At 35.1% G+C, this 23,908-nt stretch overlaps 1 protein-coding gene across 1 annotated transcript; it reads right to left on the minus strand.

The window, feature by feature from the left end:
* Positions 1-14,306: 14,306 nt before the first annotated feature.
* Positions 14,307-18,059, minus strand: LOC18423471 (putative leucine-rich repeat receptor-like protein kinase IMK3). Its single transcript, XM_006828072.3, has 2 exons — positions 15,491-18,059; positions 14,307-15,224 (listed from the first exon to the last, which is right to left on the minus strand). The coding sequence occupies exons 1-2, from the start codon at positions 17,391-17,393 to the stop codon at positions 14,593-14,595; spliced, it is 2,535 nt and encodes an 844-aa protein (XP_006828135.1). The 5' UTR covers positions 17,394-18,059; the 3' UTR covers positions 14,307-14,592.
* Positions 18,060-23,908: the final 5,849 nt, after the last annotated feature.

The raw sequence follows: 23,908 nt of genomic DNA on the forward strand, positions 1-23,908 counted from the left end.
TACAACATTTTTTTTTATTTTTCTTGTAAAAAAAATACAAGGTAATATAACAAGTATTTCTTGCAAAAAAAAGAAAACAAAAGGCATAAAAAAAATAAAATGTACTTTGGCAGCATCAAATTTTTTTTTTCTTGTAAAAAAACATAAAAAGTAATACAAGAAGAAAAAAAAAATGCAATCCAACTTCTTCTTCTTTTGTCAAAAAAGAAGAAGAAGATAATCAACAAGTATCATATTTTTCTTGTAAAAAAAAAAGATAACACAATAAGTATTTCTTGTCAAAAAAATAACAGGTATTTCTTAATACAACCTAGGAATAAATAGTTTAATTATATTTTTTATTTTTATAACATGATAGTCTTTAACATAAATTTAGTAATATTAATTTAAAGATAGGATTCATACAATGAGGCAGTTTGAAAGCTCTCTTTCTGCTAACAATTTTTTTACTAATTTATTCTAGAAACCTAAAAAATTAAAAAATATTGGTACGCATTCTAATAATTTCTACATTGATAACCAAATCTTTTATTTTATTTATTAATTTTTGTATTACAAATCATGTAGTGTACTATTTTTCTTACAGTTGTCAATAATACATTTTAAATTAGTTGATATTATAAAATATTTTGGATTTGTTATTATTTATATAATAAAATCATTATAAAATATTCTTGGTATATAATATTATAGTTAGTTAGGTTGTAATAATTTGGGTTTTTTTAGCGGATTAGTGTTTTTCGCCAATTCGAGATTTTAGTGGCCAAATTTTCATCGATTTAGTCAACTCTTTATTGTAGTCCATATATGATTATATAATTAATCGATAATAATTCTATGATTTCTGTTGTGTGATGTAAATTTAATGGTCAACATAAGTTTATATAGGGAAGAACATCTCAATATTCATAAATTGATGAAAACAATGAAAGTTAATAATGTAGTATCCCCATTTCTTATTGGATTCGTAAAAAACAACATTTATAATGAATTTTAATATTTTTTTGAATTTTTTTAAGGCTTAATCCGAGTGATTCGGCCCGATTCTCGATCCGGATCGCCGATTCGTCTATCTGAATCGATTTTTGGGATGCCCGATCCGAGTAACCGATCCATTTTTAAACCACTGGTTAGAAGTAAAAAAGTTGGAGTGGATATTCATTTGCTCTTTTCCAGCTTCAGGTTGAAAATTTTATGTGGGCCTCCTTTGGAATATTTTTTTGGACTTTATACGAAATTTCCTTTTCAAATTGATAGTAAAGACGAAAGAATATGATTTAAAAGTCTTTGGCGCAATAAATCCGCTTAACATGCACAAAAGACTTCCAATTCGCAAAAAACAGGGAGCTTATCATTCTCTCCTAAGACCACAAACTATTCTCACGCATTAGAAAACCACTAACTATTCTAAAACGAGTAGGGGCTTGTATTCCCACCAATCAGCCAAAAAAAGAAGAAGTCGTAATTTATTTATTTTTAACTTACATTAACGACATGCATTTCGTAAGAATATTAATCTTACCGAGTGATTAAGTCTTACTAAACTACACCCAAAGAACGTTACAAACTAGAAGTACGTCACCATCAAGCTAATAGATCAAATCACAATTTTTGTTTACGAACATTTTATTATAATAGATATTTTTGTTTCCAAACATTTTATTATATATCAATAATTCATATTTATCCATTTTCCATGCTAATCATTAATATTTAACAGTAAATAATAATAGTTAATTACTTTATTTTCTAAGAAAATTATCGATAGTATACCTATATTTTAAAAAAATTGAAAAAAAACCCCAACTGTCAAAACCTTACCCGCACCCTTTTTCCCCATTTTCACAAAATTTTGGATGAAACTACCCTTTACGATGATAGTCTTTGTACCGTAAAACTCATTACGGTATTTTTAATACCGTAATGTTTAGTGGCTCTCTATATGGTAATGGGAAAACCATATTAATAAATAAAATTATTATGGTAATATGGTTACCGTATTGTTTTTACAATGAATTACGGTATTCGTAGTACCGTAATACTTCCAAACTTTTATACGGTAATAAAATTACCGCAATTGTTTCCCGCTTTTTTTTTTTTACCAATTTTTTCATAAAACCCTATTTTGACGAATTGTTGAGCACTTTCATGATTTTTTTATCTCTCTCATCCATTTTTTATCTCTCTCATGTATTTTCTATCATATCATCTATTATTTATCAATCTTTGAAGGAGGTCTCTATGAGGATCAAATTTACACACCAACTGATTTGTAGGTATGTTATCAAAATATTATGTTGTTTTTAACTTCTAAAAAATATATTATGTTGCATAAATAAGTATTAGATTTATTTATATTGTTGCATAAAAAAGTTTAAATTTATTTAATGGTTGGCCATCAAAATAATGTTTTCCTATAATAGTTGATGTAGTTTGGTCGGGCATTTATTTTTTTTTATTTTTGATTATGACATTTGTATTACAATCTAATGTCCCTCATGCAACCTCCTCACTATTTGTAAGTATTTTGAACTTCTTATAAGTATTTTATTTATGTTTCCATCAGAAATTTCTATGCAGTGATTCAGTTTGTATGCAACAATAATGGGTGAGAACAAAGTGAAAATCGTTTTACACTTTGGTGGTTTTTTCAATAAGAAATCTAATAATGGAAGTATTTTTTATGACGGTAGGGACGTAAAAGTTATATTTTTTAAGGGGATCCAATCATTTGAACAAGTCAAGGATCACTTGTCAAAAGTATCAAATTATGCCCCAAGTACAATGACTATTAGGTATATTGACTTAGGGTTACCAAGTAATATGATATGTATTGATGATGATGACGACATTGCCAATATGATGGAAGGATCTTCTCCCATCACTATGTACGTATCCAACAGACCTATTGAGTCTAACTACAATGAATATTGACCACAAAAAATGCCCCGATATTACCGAATATCAACCACCAACAATGCCCGATAATGATCCATCAAGATTGGTCATGTAAGAAGTTTGCAATGGAAATCACTAATTTTCTTATTTTTCAATTTTTTGTTATGGGTTAAGATAAATTTGACTATCTTGAATTTTTTTTTTCTACAGCACATCCCGACTAGAGCAAGTAGGTCATAGTGAATGTGCTGCTGGCATAGGCGTACAAGATAAGCATGAATCAGAAATCGAGTGGCATATGGACGACATTGATCCGATATAAAGCTCCCTGCGGATTAACCGTTACGAGTTGTACTTCAAGATGGTTAGGATTTTGATGATGTACATGCAAAGCGTAATCATCTTATTGATTATGCCATATCACAAGACTTCAATATGAAGTTTTAAAAAGCGAGGGGAGACGTATGGGGCAAGGTGTGCTGCAGATGGGTAGTCATGACAAGTGCGCTGTTGGAGGGTTAATACAACAAACTTCTTCAGGGTGAAGAAGTTTGTAATGTGCACTCATGTGCCGACGAAATAGGTAGGGTTCATCAGCCACTTGCTTGAAGCCACTAGGTGGCAAGCAAGATCAAAGATTGGTTGAATGATATGCCCAATCTTACACCTGGAGATGTGGTTAATGATATACAACGTGAACACGGTGTCATGTTATCTTACCAACAAGCATGGCAGGGCAAAGATGTTGCACAACATATAAATGAGAGTTCTCATGTGAAGTCATACAAGGTTCTCACTAAGTATCTACATAAGATCTGAGTCACTAACCTTGGAACCTTAACGATTATTCAAACAGATGATCATGATAGGTTTGAGCATATGTTTATAGGTAACCGTCCATGTTTGTATGGTTTTATGTTTAGTTGTAGGCCGTTAATAGAACTAGATGAGACATTTCTCAAGAGAAGATACAAAGGGATATTACTGGTTGCAATTGGGGTAGATGCGAATGGAAATATATATTCTATAACATATGCAGTGATTAAGAGTGAAAATATACTAAGTTGGACTTTGTTCCTAGAGCTTCTGAATGAGCAGTTTAGCGAGAGGTCTGATTTGCCAGCAGTGACTATTGTCTCAGATTGTCAGAAGAGATTATAAGCCGCAATTGAAACAGTATTTCCAACCAGTGAACAAGGCTATTATATGAAACACGTTGCCAATAACTTCAAAAAGGCCTATAGGAATTCGGCGCTTTTAAAGAAGATGGTCATGTCCCTAGAATGGTGCGACGTGCTTACAACGAAGGCCCAAAAGGTAATAGACCTGAGGAGGGTTAAGTCCATATTCCTTCATACAATCACATGGGCACATGATGGTATGTATGAGATAAATGCAGATAAGAAATATGTTGTTAATCTTGCGACTCATACATGCAATTGTTGAGTGTTACAAATTAGTGGGTTGCCGTGCAGTCATGCAATCGCCACTGTAGATCATAGGCATAAAGATGTTACAAACTTTTACGGCATTTATTTCATAATTCAAATGTACTGTAGAGCATATTTCCTTCCCTTCAAACCACTGCCTGATGTACAACAGTTGCCAAAGATTGTATATACGACATTAATGCCGTCAGCTGCAAGGTGAACTGCGGGTCGGCAAAAGAAACGTCATAGGCAAATAGAGTTCAAAGCAGTGGTTTAAAAAACGGATCGGTGCCCCGGATCGGGCACGTCAAAAACCCATCCAGATCGGTGAATTGGTTATCCGGATTGGGAATCGGCTGAATAGGTCTTATTAAGCCTTAAAAAAAATCCAAAAAAATTATGAAAATTCATTATAAATGTTATTTTTTAATAATCCAATAAGAAATATGAGTATTACATTATTAACTTTCATTTTAATCAATTTGTGAATAATTAAGATATTCTTTGCCTGTATGAACTTATGTTAACCATTAATTTTGCATCACATAAAACAAAAAACATAGAATTACCATGGATAAAGTATATAATCATACATGGACTACAATAAATAATGGATTAAATTGATAAAAAATGGCCACTAAAATCTCGAATTGGTGGAAAAACCTATCCGCTAAAAAAAAAAAAAAACCAAATTATTACAACCTAACGAACTATAATCCAAAATTATTACAACCAATCTAACTATAATATTATATATTGCAACGAAAATTGTTGGTTTATATTTTATTATATAAATAATAGCAAATTTAAAATATTTTATAATATCATGTAATTTAAAATGTATTATTGACAATTGTAAGAAAAATAATACATTACAAGATTTATAACGTAAATAAATAAATAAAATATTTGATTATCAATATATAAATCATTCGAATGCGCATCAATTTTCGAAATAACAGTTCAAAATTTTAAAAATATAATTTTTTAGAAGTCTAGAATAACTTTAATGGAAGAGATTGTTAGAGACAGAGAAATATTTCAAATGTGTATGAATCATATCTTAAAATTAATGTTCCTAAATTTATGTTAAAGCTTACCATATTATAAAAATAAAAATTATAATTAGATAAGTTATTCTTAGTTTGTATTAAAAAATATTTGTTGTATTAAGAAATATCTTTTAATTTTTTGACAAGAAATACTTATTGTATTTTTTTTTAATGAGAAAATATGATTTTTCTTGTATTACTTTTTTTTTTTTGACAAGAAAAAAAGAAGATGTTATATTACCTTTTTTTTTTTTTGGCTTGTTGTATTACTTTTTATTTTCTTTATTTCTTTTACCATATTACTTTCTTCATTTTAGTTTTTCTATTAAGACAAAAGTAAAAACCTAACTTTTTTTTTTTTTTTTTATGAAGATAAATTTTAGTTTTTTTTTTTAAGACAAAAGTAAAAACCTATCTTCTTTTTCTTTTTATGATATTATTTTTAATTTTTTTTTTAAATTTTTTTTTTATGATAATATTATCGTTTTTTATTTATTTTTATTTTTTATGAAGATAAATTTTAGTTTTTTTTAAAGACAAAAGTAAAAACCTATCATCTTTTTTTTTTTTATGATATTATTTTTTTAAATTTTTTTTTGAAGACAAAAAATGAATTTTGCATAATAACGTCTCAACTGGGATTGAACTTGGGAAGTCACGCATGAGAACCGTTGCTGCTATCCACAATAACCCCTCGCACACTGTTAAAAAGTTTTGTACAATAATTACCTATATTGTATGAATTTTCAGTATAATATGGCTTAACGCAAGTCCCACATCGAAGAATTGGAGAAAGTGTGGAAGGTATAAATACCTTAACAAAAGCCTTAACACTAGCATGATGGAGAGAAAGGGTACACTAGTTATGACATTTTGAAAAAAATTACCAAAATATCCTCAGGTAACGACTCGTCCTGTGACGTCACTAAGCGAGAGGCTGGAATTGCGATTTTATGACGTAATAGGGGCGATTCACTGCTAAAAAATGTCGACACTCCTCTAGGATTGGACGATCCCCGGTTTTGCAGAAGAATCGACACGGGGTGCCCGATTCCCGTGTCGACTCGGGGGTGTCCATTGCGACTCACCGACTTCTAAAACCCTGGTTCACAGAGATTAGGCCTCTTAAGTGTAGCCGATGTGGAGTTGTGGGCCATAGCCAAAAGACATGTAAATCAAGTATATAAAATGATGTAAAGAGGCCATTAGTGCTAGTTGATATTTTTTTGATATATCATTTTGTTTTTTAATCTGTAAAGAGACAACTGCCTACTGATATGAATTTTTGGTTTAATTAATGAAATATCTAAAGCTGTTGATTTTGATGAGTGCCTCTTCAATTTTTTAAAAGTATGTGTTTAATTTAATAAATTTATAGTTTATAGACTTTTTTAGTACCGTAATCTTGCTGAAGTTCATTACGGTCATACAAAGGCCGTAATAGACTTGAAAAAGGTTAAAGTACTAACAATACCGTAATGTCTATTACGGTATTGGTACTGCCATAATGCATTTCAAGCTATTACGGTCATACAAAGACTGTAGTGGTCAAAAAGTTCACTGAAATTCCAATGAACTTTTGACTCTTTGTATGACCGTAATGGAATTCAGTCATGCTCCTAAACCTTTTCATGCATGCTCTTAAAGACTTATTCATCAAATCACTTTCACTTGAATCATATCAATTCACATTCATTTGAATCATATCAAATCACTTTCACTTGAATCATATCAAATCATTTTCACTTGAATCATATACAAAGCATATATACAATTCACATACAAAGCAATTGATCACTTGAATCATATACATAACACATATGCAATTCACATACAAAGAAAACTTTTCAACCATGCATCCAATCATGTACCAAAAAATATTTACATATAAACTTTTCATAAAACAGTAGAGGCACTACTGGCCTCTTTACAATAGACAATTTAGGTACTACTGACATCTTTATACAAGACAGTTTAGGCACTACTGGCCTCTTTACAACAAATAAATTTATGATCATAAACGCTTTCGTCGTACTGGCAGCTTCTCAGCCTATTGTGGTAACTACAATTCTATATTTGAGCTGCTTGGCTGTTGTGAGCAGCTCTCCTCCTGTCTTGCAACACGAGGACGTAACTGCCATCTGGGCTCCTCTGGTTTAATCGGTGTGGGGATGGGTTGTGTATTACTTGGCCCCTCATTTGCTTGAGAAGGATGCCATACTGGCATGTTGTCATCCATCTCGTCATCCAACTCCAATTCTTCAAATACTTCTTCCCTGCAACTTCTGGGTCATACATTTTAAGCATGTCTAATGCTTCCCCAATTATGTCACAATTTCTTGAATTGTAATTTTCACGTACAAGTTCAGTTGCATGGCTGATGTCAATAGGATGCATCAAGTCATATAAAATAGAAATTAGATTAATGAGACTTCTAAATTGCATCAAGTTATATGAAATATAAAAATAAATTATTACCATTCTATCTTCATCAGTATAACCTCGAGGTGTGAATTTGGAGGGACGTTTTCTAAATGGACTATGGATCAGATGCCTAATCCTTAGCCCATGCCACTCGATGTATTCTCCTGTCGGCTTCCCATTGAACATATCTTCATCTGTATGACAAATATAATCTAAGCGGTTCGTCCATATATCTATTTCAGCTCTAAGCTCATCTCCCTAGTTGTCAGTCATCTTCCCCCTTCTCTCCCTTCTCTCCACTGCAAGGGATCTGCCGGTATCCCTTGGTGAAGTCCAAATTGCCGGAGTACACAATTTGGCATATACCCGTCACAGATGTGTCCACATGTGCTGTATGTGCGACACAAAGCAGTCTAACGGACACGAAGCCCATAATCTCTGTCCTCTGCAGTTTCATCTCTTATGTCAGGATGATCATCGTATGGGGTCCAGATGACTATACTATATTAATATCATTTATCCGCGCATTATCAATCTTCTGTCGCCCCACGAGACCAAAGTTGTGAGTGTTATACCATTCTCTAGGAGAGGCTGATCTGAGGGATCTAAGTTGCCTTGCCCTTTTCTCTTTGGGAATTGGGTGTAACAGTTTGAAATGCTCGTACGTCCAACACTAAAATGCATGTATAAAAAAATAAGGATCACAATAACAAATATCTATCGACCTTTATAAAAAGTATCAAAACATTCACATACTGTCATTACTAGCAAAAGAATGATTGATCCACTTAGATGTTGATGATCATGACGAACAACCTTTGACAAGGCTCGATACAAAAAAGCTAACGCAACTGCACCCCATGCATACTGTCTAGCTACGTCCATATCCTCAAAAAATTGTAAATGCATTGTAGAAATTGTATCATCTATGGAATCCGCAAATATTGTGTACCTGACTAGATATAAGAGCGGTGCGGTTATAGTAGAAGAGTGATGTGGTTATAGTTCTGTGGTAGCTGCTTAAATGTGTTCCTCAGCCATGTCAGTCGGATAACGGAATGGCTATAACTAGGTGGCAGCTGTCCTATCATGCGGACTATATAATCATCGCAGTTCTCCACTCTCCTCAAGGTTACAGCTACAGCAGTCACCTTTAACCGGAGGATTTTCAATGTATCTTCAAGGGTAGGCATCATCTCTCCGATGTCTACAGTGAAGTGTCCCGTGTTCGTCTTTATGCGCCACCTCTCGATAATTGTAGATAATGTGCCGTGGTCATATTGACTCAATGATACTATGGTCAGACGATACAATCTTGATCTCCTAACCAAATCAATTTGATCGTTATTTGTTAACGGTCATGAAGAATTTGCATTGGGCTTCTCATCAATCCTAAGGGTATTTTTTCGATCCTGAAATAGAATTTGTGATTTCAGATACTAAAATAAATATATTGATTAATTAACATGATAGATAAAGAATATAATTTTAAATACTTGTACATACATCTCCTTCTTTGATCTTCTATGATATATGTTCTCTCTGTCTAGTAAGCAATGTAGGAATTAAGGACCTCCAAAGAAAGGTGCATCTTCCACCATGTTCACTATTGAAAAAACCATCATAAATCATTATTATTGTTCAAAAAGCCAAAGAGTAATCATTATTACTATTAGTGGATGGTGGTTGCGTAAGTTACATTGGAAATTACAGATGAGGGAGAGACATAAATCAATGATCAATGTTGTATAAATCAGTTACTAGACTAGTCTTCTACGTGATACTAGTAAAAGAGATCGCAACTATCACAAATCCACAAAAGAAAAACTTCAAACTTCAAACAATAATTCTCCCTATGCTTGAGATTAACAAATTGGGACACAAATGCTTGAAAAACACAATGTCACAATCAAAATTTTACATATGAGGGGGACATAGAAATCGATGATCAATATTGTATACATCAGTTCCTAAACATTGAATCCAACCTGATGGACTAATGTCTTCTAGGTGACACAATGTAAAAGAGATCTCAACTATCACAAATCGACAAAAGAAAACTTCAAATAAAATTTTGATGATACAACTTCGAGAACAATTATATGAATGCCCAATAAAATCATGGCTAATACAATTATCTAAACAACTTCAAATAAAAGTTTGATACCTATTTGTAGATCGCTGCTAATACAGTATAAACACGAATATCCAATGAAATCAAAGCTAAAAACTCAATAATCCACATATTCAAGAACAATTTCCCCCCAAAAAAAAAACACAAATCCAAAATTTGGATGATCTCTCAATTTCATCCAAAAACTATTTATTTAAATCGATTTTATATAATAGAACTAACAATTTTATAAACTCAGAATAATTCCATATTGTAAGAAATTTTATATATAGAGTTATTTGGATGTAGTTCTTTTCACTGATAATTTACTAATAATTCATTGTTTCGTTTTTCTAAGGCATCTATCATAAAGCCAAAAAAAACAAACCCAAATTGTCATCTCTCAATTTCATCCAAAATCTATTTAGGTTGATTTTACATCGCAAAAATAACAATTTTATATAACTCGAAAACAACTCGAAAACGTGAAATAAATCCAGACCAAAACACATACCTGTGATGAGGGACAGAGCTTTATAATGGAAGAAGGAAAACCGTAATCAACCTTCTAGGGTTCACAGACTATGGTAGAAGGAAAACTGTAATCGGCCTTTCTAGGGTTCACGGACCTTAATGAGAGAATAAGGTTTCGGTTAGGGGTTTATAGGTGCCAAACAATTACGGCAATATGATTGCCGTAATAAAATCAAAAGGAATTACGATATTAAGAATGCCGTAATTGAAACATAAGATATTACAGTACTCTCTTTATTATAATATAAATTCCAATTATTACGGTAGTTTTTGTACCGTAATACCAACACAGTGTATAATGGTAGTCTTTCTACCGTTAAGGGTAATTTCGTACAAAAAAAAAGCCAAAATTGGGAAAAAGGGTGTGGGCGAGGTTTTAAAAAATTAGGGTTTTTTTTTCCAATTTTAATAAAATTTAGGTATATTAGAGATAATTTCCCTATTTTCTAATAGTGCGTTTTTTTTTTTAACTTCATTAGAGAGGACATGAACCGGGTGGTGGGAACTTTACAAATGACAGAAGGAATTTCTTTCTTTCTTCTTTTTTTTATTTATTTTTTATTTTTAACAAAGTTCAGAGCTTTTATTAATGTCAAAACATCACATTGCCCTCAGCAACACAAATTGTTCCAGACCTACACCCCGCTTAGCAAGTCCATCTGCTGACTCATTTGCTTCCCTATAAATATGTTTGAAAGAAACATCAATTGAATCATTAATCTCCACAACAGATAACCACAAAGTGTAACATCTATGGAATTCTCTGCTGCGTATTACACCATCTGATAACGTTAAGAAAATCACCTTTCATAAATGTCTTTCAAGCTGTTTCTCCTTGAAGATCCTAAGACCTTGGAAAAAGACCCAACAAATTTCTTGAAGGACCATTTATAGGGAACAAAATGAGGATGCATTGGCCTACAATTCTAAGCTTTGATCCATTTTGACGAGTGTTCAAAATGAGCTCCCCAGTATTAAAGTAGTTGATGCAGACCCATGGAACCCCATGATTATTAATTTTCATGAATATTGAAGACATATAACTCCTGCTTTGCATTTTTCATTGTTTTTACTGAAATTTGGTGAGTGCATTGAAGTACACTAGCGCATTGAGGAGAAGAAAGACTAGAATTTTAGATTTTCTTCGGTTGTAGCTAATGATGACACTTTAAAGGCCAAGTTTTTCTTCATTGGTGTTGCTTCTTAACCATGATGTCAAAGTTTCATCATCATCATTATCCGAGCCTTATCCTACTTATTTGGGGTCAGCTATATAAATCAAGTTCTGTCATTTTGCTTTATCAAGGGCCATACCCTGCTATATAGTATATTGCTTAAAGGGAACACCCTAATATGAGCATATAACATAAGTTCAAGATTCATGAAAAGGTATGGCAAAGCCTTGTGCTGGCTGCCCTACCGATATCAACTTTTCAATCTATTCTAGCGACATGCTTAAAAATGATTGTTTTCTAGTCTTTGAGATAATTGAGCCACATTCTCCATCTCCCAATGGAAGCATGTGATGTTATTTGTGAGAGAGAGGAGATTGGGTTCATATTTTATACACCCCTGTCCACTTTGCTATATTAAAGGAAATTAACAATGCATGGCATTTGAATAGACCGATTTTAAACAGAAGAGATGGAGGGGCAACTTCAAAACCTGGCATTGAGTGCAGTGAGTGAGAGAGTAAACAATTATTATTCAAGTGAGAAATGTTATTTTTGGGTCCTAAAAAATCAACATATGGGTCTGTCTTGTCTTCATAAATAATGCAATTGGCTCCAAAGTTTAATCACAACGAGAATTGTTAACCAAACAGTTAACAGCCAACAAAGCATATTAGCTACAATGTCATTGATAAAAAAACTTGTTGGCCGTTGTGAAATTGCATGAAGCAATATAACTTAGATTGCATGAAGTAACATTGCGGTGTTAATAGCAGCTAAAAGTGTCAATCATTCAATATTGCATAAAGCAATGCTATAAAACAATGTAGAGCTGTTAACAACAATAAAAACAGCTGACCAAGCTGTTAATGGCAATTGAAAGTGTTGATATATATAGTTAACAAGCAATATAGAAATGTTGGAGCTTCATTGCATAAAGCAACAATTGAATGGATCATTATGCTGCCGGGAAGAATACTGCTCAGATATGCACAAATGAGAAGACATGCTACGTTGAAATGGACTTGGAGGCATGAGATGCTCTCGCTATGCTCAAGGTATTCAATGCCCTCTACTTGAGCTGTTAAGTGCAAATGGAACTCTGATGTGGATACCTCTAGGATACAACTTAGCCTAGTGAACGAACGTAACTCTCTTTGGTTTGCGCACTTGAAGAGAATGCCAGAGATGCAACATTGTAATGTTTTGCCTTCTGATGGACACCTCGACTCGTGCTTTGATTGCACAAAACATGTTCAATAATGATTTGGTTTAGAGAGAGAATAGTTGACAAGCTCCCCAGAAAATTCAGCAAAAAAGAGCAAGGAAATGGAAAATGGGGGATGAAGCTGTCCTAAACAATCATCTCGGTTTTAGATATGTCATTCACAAGTCCTCAACCTTAGGAGAATGTTGTCTATATAATCTTTCATGATGTCACGCATCATATCATGGAATATTTACTATAATCACATTGATAGGTTGCCCTAGCAAATTTTGGGCCAAAGGGCATGACATTTTAATAGCAAGTTCCCCATAGATTGGTGATCATGATCTCCTTCTGATCCTCTATCACCATCTTTATTTGATTGCATTTGGAGAAGCTATCCAAGGAGGACACCATCTCTTATTCGGTGTTATTTTTTACCAACATAATCAATATTGGGACGAGGGGAGTTCTCTTTGGAGCGTAGCTTATTGAGATCTCGGCAGTAAATGCACACTCTTACATATTTATCTTTTTTAGTGACCGTGATGATGTTGGTGTGTTAATTTGAGTAAACCATCGAAACTATGGATCTCACGTTGAGTAGCTTGTTTAGCTCTTTATTGGTTTTGGTAATATGCCAGAGGGGCTGATTCCAGAAGTGCTGTTGAACCAGTGTGATTCTCAGGAGCAGAACCAAAATCTTAACCAGTGTGACTCTTGGGAGCAGAACCAAAATCCGTACCAGTGTGACTATTGGGAGCAGAACCAAAATCCAACCCAAGCATGTTGGCGTATAACCATGCGAAGAAGTCTCAATATTCTTGTAGGATTGAGACTATCTTTTCCCATTCCTTGGGGGTCCTCCTTATACCTAAGTTGACGTCGATCATTTCCTCAACTATTACTTCATGTGTTCTGTTGAACACATGAACTGTTTGACACAGATTTTGAGCTCCTTGAATTCAGGAACATTGTATCTTTGATGTGGTAGAATATCAACACTGGAAGTTGGACATATCCTGGTTATGTAGAGGGATGAGACATGTTGGGTGACTTGGTTTGAGCTTTTATTAAGTTTTCTAGGTACGTTTTCCTAACTTACTAATGAATTTCAAAAACATTTTTACAATTGTTTGAGATGTTTGACCTGCCTGTTTAAGGTCAATTCTAATGCAAGAAATCTCCGATAACAAAGAGCATACTAATACTATCTTACAATATGAATTCATCAGTCATTAATTTGTCACTGTATCTTTTCAGGCATGCTAATACAAGAAAGCTATAATTAATTATTAATTAAAGAGATTGTATACTACAAGACAATTAACTTTTGGTACAAAGAGGTAAAATCACTCTTAACCATGGATTTGAAATCCACACAACATTCGGGAGATTTTATTTTGGACTTTGTGTGCACTTGATGGCACATCACTAACAATCTGATTTCAATTACGGTCAATAATAGCAGTGACCTTATACCAAAAATAAATGGTCTTATTCTTTATTCTTTTAATTAAAACCAACAGATGTAACAGTACTTATATACAAGCAAAATTCATCAAATCATCACAGTTAGGAGACCTGGACCTGGCTCCTCTCTCAACCAACTACTACTACATTAATCCAAAATCCTAAGTCACACAACAACAAGAATGAAAGAATAAAGTCGCTCTTTCCTCTCAACTTGGATGTGAACCAGTGTCCAATTCATCCAAGTTTAAAAATGGTATTAATAGAGAGCCAGCCAAGTAAGCAGTCATCAAGAGGCAGAGGCAGCAGCCTCAGTAGTAGAAGTGGTAGCACCAGCTTCTGGTTGTGTTGCTGCTAACTCAGGCTTGATCTCCTCCAACTGATGCAAAACGTGCTCAATATCTGGCCTAGCAGAAGGAGAAGGATCCACACAGTGCAAAGCCAGCTTCAAAGTGTTCAATAGTTCATCCCCAGTGTTAGCTGAATCCCTAATGAGCTCAAGATCAAAGACCTCATTAGTCCACTCTTCCTTAACTATAGAGGCCACCCATTCGGGCAAACTAGCACCAGTACTAGAAGCATCACTAGGAGCCTTGCCGGTTAGAAGTTCCAACAAAACAACCCCAAGGCTATAGATGTCCGTTTTTGTGCTCGCTTTCTTGAGTTTTGAGAGCTCGGGGGCTCGGTAGCCAAGGGCACCAGCGGTGGCAATGACGTTGGAGTTGGCTGCGGCGGTCATGAGGCGGGAGAGGCCGAAGTCGGCGATCTTTGCATTGCGGTCTTCGTCAAGGAGGATGTTGCCAGCAGTGAGGTTGCCGTGGACGATGTTCTCACGTGTATGGAGGTGGTGGAGGCCGCGGGCTGTGCTGATGGCAATGTTCATGCGTGTGCTCCAGTCGATTGGCGTCTCAGGGCCCCTTGCTGCTCACATGTGTATTTAATAAATTAGATTAAAAACAAATAGACTAGAGTTTTGCTAGATATTTACACATACATATGAAAGAAGCTTGGTTTCCATGTAAGGCAGGCAAGGTGCTGCGTGTTCTATAGTTGACAGAGAAGTATTTGAATCTCTCTCTCTCTCTCTCTCTCTCTCTCTCTCTCTCTCTCTCTCTCTCTATAAAAACGATATACACCACATATACTCATAAACAAGAAGAAGAACAATGGAAAGAAGCAGATCATACCATGAAGGAATGCAGCGAGGCTCCCACCAGGCATGAAGTCAAAAACGAGCAGCTTTTCATCCTTGGGACCCCAGTAGTAAGCCCTCAATGGAAGCAAATTCGGGTGCCTTATCTTCCCCAAAGTCCCTGCCTCAGCCTCAAACTCTCTCTGCCCTTTAGATATTCTCTCTCTAAGCCTCTTCACTGCAACCTGATTCCCATCCTCTAATGTGGCCTTATACACAGTCCCATAAGTGCTCTTTCCCATAACTTCAGCAGTTGCACACAACAGATCATCAGCTGTGAAGGCCAATGGCCCATCAAAATGGACCAATTTTCCCCCAGCCTCACCCCCTCCTTCTTCTCCTCCTCCACCCCCTACAGGTGGTGCCACCCCTTTTGCCCCTGCACCATTTCCCCCTTTCCCATTAGTCTTCTTTCTCTCTCTAGAAACCCAGCATAGGATCAATAAGCAACAGAGGAGCAATACAAAGACTAGTAAGACGCCACCCACTATTATGAGTATCTTCTCTCTCTTGGTGAGTTCCTTCTTGTGGGAGTTCGGGGGGTTAGAGGGTGGGGGGAAGGGTGGGTGTGGTGGAGCTGAGCAGGGGACTGATGGACTGTATCCACATAGTTGGAGGTTTCCTTTGAATGAGCTTGAGTTGAATTTTAGAGAGAGAAGAGGGGGAACAGAGCCAGAGAGGTTGTTATAAGAGACATTCAATGAGTCTAAATTGGGTAAATCAGCTAGGCTTGGAGGAATGCGCCCTGTTAGATTGTTTTCAGAGAGATCGAGCTGAGAGAGACCAGAGATTTTGCTTAAAGAAGAGGGGATTGAGCCATTGATTCTGTTATGTTTCAGTACCAGAACAGAGAGCTTCTCAAGCTTGTTAATGGCTTCTGGGATAGTGCTACTGATTTGATTGTTACCAATGTTTAGTTGGACTAACGACGAGAGGTTTAAGAGAGGGAGGGGCAAGTTTCCACTAATGGAGTTGCTGGAAAGATCGAGATTGCGCAACCTTGGCAACTCTCCCAACTCCTCTGGCATGCTTCCATTGATCTGGTTAGAACCCAGGTAAAGCTCTTCTAGTTTTTTGAGCCTAGAGAGAGAAGGAGGCACCGGTCCAGAGAGAGAGTTATGCTCCAAATTCAACAACTGAAGCTGGTAGGACCCTTCTGAATCAAGACTAGTTCTTATCCCACCACCCCAAGTATCAGGAACGGGACCAGAGAGACTATTATTTTGTAGAGAGAGAAAGGTGAGAGACGAAGACTGCGTAAGATCAACTGGGATCGAACCAACAAACCGATTGTAAGCCAGATTGAGCCTATACAGTCTGGTAGAGTTTGCAAACCCTTTCGGAATAACCCCAGTGAAAGAATTGTTACGAATATCAAGAGTTTGAAGCAGAGGTGATAGAGAAACAATGGGAGGAATAGTGCCCGAAAGCCTATTGTTAAAGAGATAAACTCCTCTTAGAGTGGGCAAAAGCCAAAGAGAGGAAGGAAAAGCTCCTTCTATCACATTATCATGGAGACTGAGCTTTCTTAAAGCAGGGAGCTGGCCTACCTGTTCAGAGATACGGCCGCCTAAGCCCTTCCATGGAAGCTGAATAGCTATAACTTGGCCCTGAACACATTTGATCCCAATCCATCCACCTGAACAAACCCCAACTCCTGAATCATTCCAGCTCCTCAGAACCCCTTTGGGATCGTCGAGAGCATGCTTAAAAGCTTGAAGAGCTTGATAATCAGCTTGGGTCACTACTATTCCGTCCCATGACTGAGAAAAAGCGGTTTGAAACGGAAAGACGGCAATGAGGACTAGAGGAAGCTGCAGAAGCAATGGCAGGTTCCGCAAGATGAGTTGTTTCTCTCTCTTCTTCCTCTTGGTTTCGGATTTCTTCTGCCGTAACATTGTCTACGAGACAGCAGAAGAGAGGTAGAGAGAGAAGGTCGATATGGAACGATGGGTGAAAAAGTCTCTAGAGAGAGCAGATGGGTTTTGCAATGAAAACTGGAAGTATGAGGTAGATGCAAATGGGGTTTCAGAGAGAGAGAGAGAGACGGAATGCAAGGGAAAGGTCGGCAAAATGATGGGGGGTTTGATCAGGAAAAGAGTTAGAGAGAGAGAGAAGATAAGTTGGGAAAGAAACAGATAGAAATACAAAATGATGGGTTTATCAAGAAAGAGAAAGAGAAAGAGATGGATGAGAGATGTACGGAGGCGATAAGAGGTACAGAGAAAAGATAGGTTTGGGAGGAGGAAACCACATGTGAAGGGAGAGAGACAGAGTGAGAGCTTAACCAGGACAGTTTTCTTAGGAGATTTTAGAGAGGGAGAGAAGTGAGAGCTTAACCAGAACAGTTTTCTCGAGAGATTTTAGAGAGAGAGAAGATTGAAAGAGATACTGATTTACAGAGATTGGAGAGATAGATACAAGGGATATAGAGAGAGAGATAGAAGGTAGAGAGAGAGGAGAGGTTTGAATTTTAAGAGAGAGAGAGAGAGGGGTGGTGGAGCATGTGAAGGGAGCCTCGGGGTTAGAGAGAGAAAGAAAGAGAGTCAGAATCGGAGTGTTTAGTTGTTGAAGGGGGGACCAACGGCTACTTCTTGGAGTGGAGCTCCCTGCAACGCCCAACGGCTACATTTTTAACCCTTTCTGAATGAATGTCCGCGCCTGCCCCTGGATCCTGAAAATAATGACCGAAAAAGCCCCCATCTTTTTCCATGACCCTTCCCTTTCGGGTACGAGGTTCCCCGTTTTTGGGGAAAATTGCGAGAGTGCCCCCATTTTTTCTCCAGATATGACCATTGTGCCATCTAATTGCTCTCCCAGGTGGAGGGTTCTTCGGTCTCTGTCAAGTTTGTGACGGTGCCCTGTATTAAATTTTATGAAAATGACTTAAATACCCTCATTTTAATAAGATATTGGCCCTTTGGCAAGCGTTGCCGTTAGTGGTTTGGTCATTTAAGGAAAAGAGGGAAAGCATTACGGATGGGCCGGGCCGGGCCAGGCCGCCTGTGGATGTAGCCGAATCCCAATCCCCACAGGATTGGCACATGCCTGTCCCAGCCCTTATCGAGCAAAAACGGCATCAGCCTTAGCCCAATAAAATTGATAAAAAAATTATCACAAATGTACCTTAATTTTCTTCTATTTAGAAAAAAAACCTCAACTTTCGTAAACCTTTTTACATATGCGGGCTTGACAGCGTAGAAATCGGGTCCCTAACTTAATTCCCAATATATGATTCCTAGATAGCGATATGTTCGTTTTTATCTAATTTTGTATTAGATGAAAATAAACGATATGTTCGTGTTTATGTAATTTTGTATTAGATGAAAATAAAGTATTTCGAAATTTAAATTAGGCGAACGGATCCCTTGAATTTCGAAAGGGCGGAGGTGGCGAAAAGAAAGCCATTTTTTTCGATCAACGGAGTCTTATTTTTATCTAATCACGTTGAGATTTAGATTCTAATCGTATTTTATGGTGAAGTAGGAATATTCGCATTAAATCCCAATATAATAGAGAGAGAGAATCTTTTGAGTTTGTTGCAAAAAACCATAATGCTTAATGAGTGTATGTTAGCTTCAAAAGGAATTTTGTCTTCGGGGTGGGATTTCGCCCTTTACCTAGAATAGAGAGAAAGGCTTCTTCCTCTTTTGAATGTGTTGTTGTAAATCATTATAAAGATCCATATGAGTGCTGAAAAGTCTGCAATTAGGATTGATGAACTACCACCCTCTTGTCTATTGTGAGTGTTGAGATAGAGAGAGGCTTTTTTTCTTTTTTTTTGACAAATAAGGGACTTACTCGTTTTAATGTGTTGTAAATCATCTTGAACACCCTTGATGACAACAGGTTGGATTAGACTTGGATTCGGACTAGAAAAAGGAAAAATATCATGGGGTCCGAACCCCTGACACAAAAATCAAAATATCTATGAATATATTTTACAAATTTGGATAAAAAAAAATATAATGTGGGACCTAGACCCGATCCAAAAAATAGTGTTTGGGTCCAAGATTTAATTCCGGACCTGATCTAATCCAATTTTTTAACCCAAACCCAAAACCGGATCCATTGCCACCCCCGAAAAATTTGCAAGTAGAATCGATGAAACTACCCTTTTTGTCTAGTGCGAGTGATGCAAATCACCTCAATGAGTGTTGCAAAAGGATGATGAAAAGTGATTCGTGGTTTGTTTTTGGGTAAGAAGGATAAAAAGTTTGCCGAGTGTTTAAAACCAACCAACAATCTTTTGAAAGCTTTCCTTAAAGAATGAATCAATCAATCATAATAACGAAACCACACAATTCCCAATGCAAATCCAACTCATCATAATCTAAGTCCTTTCTAAGCATTTAGGGAGTATATGGTCCCGTTCGCTTAAAAGTGTTATCCACCTCACATGTGGGAAAGTCGTACCTAATGGCGGACGTTAGTGCTTTACTAACGGCATATTTAGACCAAAATACATTAGCTTGACATTATTATTTTACCTTCCTCTCTCAAACATACGTTTGACTGTAAGAAAATGTTCTGACAGGGCCAATCAAAATAAGTAAATCCTCCAATCAAAAAAAAAAACTGAAAATGACATTTCTAGTACGAGAAATCTTCGAAACAATCATATCGGCCTTTACCATTGTGTTTGTGAAAAAAATTAGGATTTTAAGATCTAACAATAATGAATATTGTAACATATAATCTGTACTGACCATTTCACCCTAAAACTAAGGGTTGTACCATTACCATGTTTTGAGTTTAAATTTCATAGTTGGTATTAAAAATTGATTATAAAACTATGGTAGAGATTTTCGATGCTCAAAGTGCTTTTTATACTAGGAATCAAGATGAAGCTTTACTTTGTTTTCATGAAGCCTAGCCTTGTAGAATCTGCATCCCTGACTATAAGAACAATTTCACATTTTTCATAGTAGGACACGGTTTCTATTAGTTCCTGGACTCATAGGTAGAAATGCGGCCCCCTTAATAATTTATTGAGCGCATATATTATGCTCCCTAAGAAGGGCATTGCGCATCTCCTCCCTCGCTCAAAACACCTATTTAAGAGAATTTTCTTAGTCTAAAATTTTGGAAAACACATAGTAATAACTAGATGATTACTTTTAAAAGAACAAAAATTGAATTTTAAGTTATGTGGCACTTGAATCTAACCCTTCAAAAATTGGACGGTCTTTTCTCAATCTTGAGGCATACTTTTTTTCTAGTAAATAGAGAGTTTATTTCAAAAATTCTTTTTGCCATGACTATTCTATGGCTTGTAGAGATTACATTCCCAAAATTTGAGATCCAAAAAGTATCTTAGCAAGTGTTTTACATGAGGGAGGAAATCGATTGTATCCTCCCTAGGGAGGAGGAAATCTTTTCACTAATCGATTTTCAAAATATATTTTGATCCTAATTTTCAAGGAATATGTAATGGACCCGGTTTCAATACGGCCAAGCCAGCATATAGAAATGCAGGCCTATTAATAAATCTATATTTTAAAAGGATTTTTTGACTTAATTTTTAAGGACATGTAATCTCTATCATGGAGATCATGAATATGAAAAAAATAAGTAAATTTAAAAAACTAAAAATAATAATTCTAATAAAAAAACATTTGGACCGTTAGATTTCATTGTTTTTAGATAGAACACCTACTTGCATCCATATTTAATATGGATGCTTTACACTTTTTGGATTGCATATGTGTAATCCTGCGGTCCAACCCGCATGAAACAGTTTTCTATATGTAATGTCTAACATGAAAATTAATTATACGTAAAAAAATAAAAATTAAAAACTAAAAAATAATATATCAGAAATATACTTTAATTTTTGCCTAGTTGGAAGGAAACCCTCAACTTTCATAAACTTCATCCACACCATTTTCCCTCAATTTTGATATTTTTTGGACCAAAATAACATTTACGATAGTCATATTATCGTAATGACTAGGCTAAGTATTATGGTACTTTAAGTACCATAATAACCAGATTAAGCATTACGGTACTGTAAATACTGGAATATTTAGATGTGGCAAATTAGGGAGAAAGAGACCCGGTGAGCATTACGGTCTTTAAAGTAATGTAATGTTTATTCTGGTCATTACGGTACTTAAAGTATCGTAATTCTTAGCCTGGTCAAAGTACCGAAATGCGGTAGTCATCACGGTAATACGACTATTGTGAAGGCTATTTTAGTAAAAAAATATCAAAATTGAGAAAAAAGAGTGTGGACGAAGTATATAAAAGTTGGTTTTTTTTTCAATTAGACAAAAATTAAAATATATTTATGATAATTTCCCAAACTAAAAGTGGTATTTTTTGGAAGGAAATTTTCAAACCATTGATTTTACTCTTTTTTTTTTATTTTTCGACCATTTTTACATCCATCTTTGGATGGACGATTTATGCATCAGGGGATACAAATGTAGGAATGCGTTCCCAATGCATGTAACACTTTCTTACATATTAAAATACCATCTCTCTCACACATGCATATACACACGTCCAAACACCCATACAATTCTCTCCCTCACTCTTGAGCGTCAGCCCTGGAGGGTTAACATGAGATTTCTCATTCCATTAAGGCATGTTCGGATACCTAGAGATACATATTATTGGGAAGATGTCTATCATGGAATTTACATTTCGTGAAAGTAGTGTCTAATTTATATTTTATGGGATTAATATCTCTTGGAACATAAGTGTCTATTGTATGAATAGCATCTGATAAGAGACTTCGAACATGCCCATCTACTGTTTACATTAATATCATTGTATTTAGTGTTTGGATTAATATCATTGTATTTAGGGTGAGATTTGTATAAGGTGTCAACCTTAAACATTCACGATAAGATACATCTCAAAATCTCATTAAAAGATGTATTTTCGGTGTGTAAACTCTCATCATGGTCTAAGAGTCTATTTTTCACCTCTATTATGAAATTGAATGCTCCATAAATGGTACAGATCTAGCAGATTTATGAACACTTGAAAATCTTAAAAATGAACGGTCTAGATAAGGTGTTACAAAATATACTGCTTCTAAGACTTAAAATTCTTTTTTTCTTTAAAATTTATTAAGTCTATTGTATGAATAGACTTAATATCCATCTATATCGAGGTCAAGATGATCACTTGGAGAAGAAACAACATTCTTCAATGGGATTTTACGGTACACCTTCTACAGTATAACGTTGACACCTTATATAAAAGTTTTCCTTGTATTTATAATAATATTGGAGAAAATATCTCCTTATCCCCTATTTTTAACTTCCATATCTTATAAGACCCAAGAATTGAAAATATTACTTGTAAGCAAAAAGTTTCCATCTATTCTATCTTATAACCCCTTGAACCCCTTTGACTAAATTTTTTATCCAAACAAACACTAAAATAACACCTATTCAAATTCCATCTCTCTCTCTTCGTTTCTCGGTGAGTTTACCAGCCAAGATGTTTAGCTTGAGCTCGAACACGAGCACACGTTATGTGTGAGAGAGAGATGGAGTTTTAGAGAGAGATGAAGTTTAGGTTTTAGAGAGAGATGAAGTTTTAGATAAAGAGAGATGGAGTTTAGAGAGAGAAAGACGATGATGTGAGTATGAGAGATGGAGTTTTGATAGAGAGAGAGACGATGATGTGAGAGAGAGATAGAATCGTTTCATAAGTTATTGAGGTCACTAATATATGGTCAAAAGGGTTTAAAGGGTTGGAAGATAGAAAAGATGGAGTCCTTTTGCTTACAAGTATTATTTTCAATTCTTGGGTCTAATGAGATATAAAAGTTAAAAATAGAGGATAATAGGATATTTTTTCATAATATTATTAATATAATATTAATGACAACGTAGTAATTGACCCTAATAGTATGGATAAAGCTCATATGATGATAATGAATAACAAAGTATTAATAATATTGTTGTAAATTTAAGGCTATGTATGCAATGAGACCATTTAATTTTATATAAGAAGGTCAAAAGTATTACTATTTGTTAGATTTAAAATCGGGTGGCTACAGATGTGCCAATGTTTAGGCACCAAGTTCAAAACAAAATTTCTCGAATGTTATAATACATTTTCATCTATTAAAAAAATGCTTGTGACCTCCTTGTACAAAAAATGAATGGTCCCAAATATACAATTCCTAAAATGAATAGTAGAATAAATTAATAATTGTCATAATAATAATATAATATCTTAATAACAAACATCATAATAGTATAAAGCTAGGTTATGTTGGGGTACTCATGCATATGAGTATTTCCATAAGGTACGTAATATTTTTGGACACTTGATACCCTCTTACCTTATTATGTAATAACTTTCTTTTTTATCAAGGGGTATTTTAGATGCTTAATTATAGATAAAGTGATATTTTTTGATAGAGAATCATTTATTATGTGTAGTA

This window comes from Amborella trichopoda, chromosome 8 (genome assembly GCF_054954075.1).
Source record: "Amborella trichopoda isolate Santa Cruz 75 chromosome 8, AtrichopodaSantaCruz75HAP2 v2.0, whole genome shotgun sequence".
In the NCBI taxonomy this organism is placed as follows: Eukaryota; Viridiplantae; Streptophyta; class Magnoliopsida; order Amborellales; family Amborellaceae; genus Amborella; species Amborella trichopoda.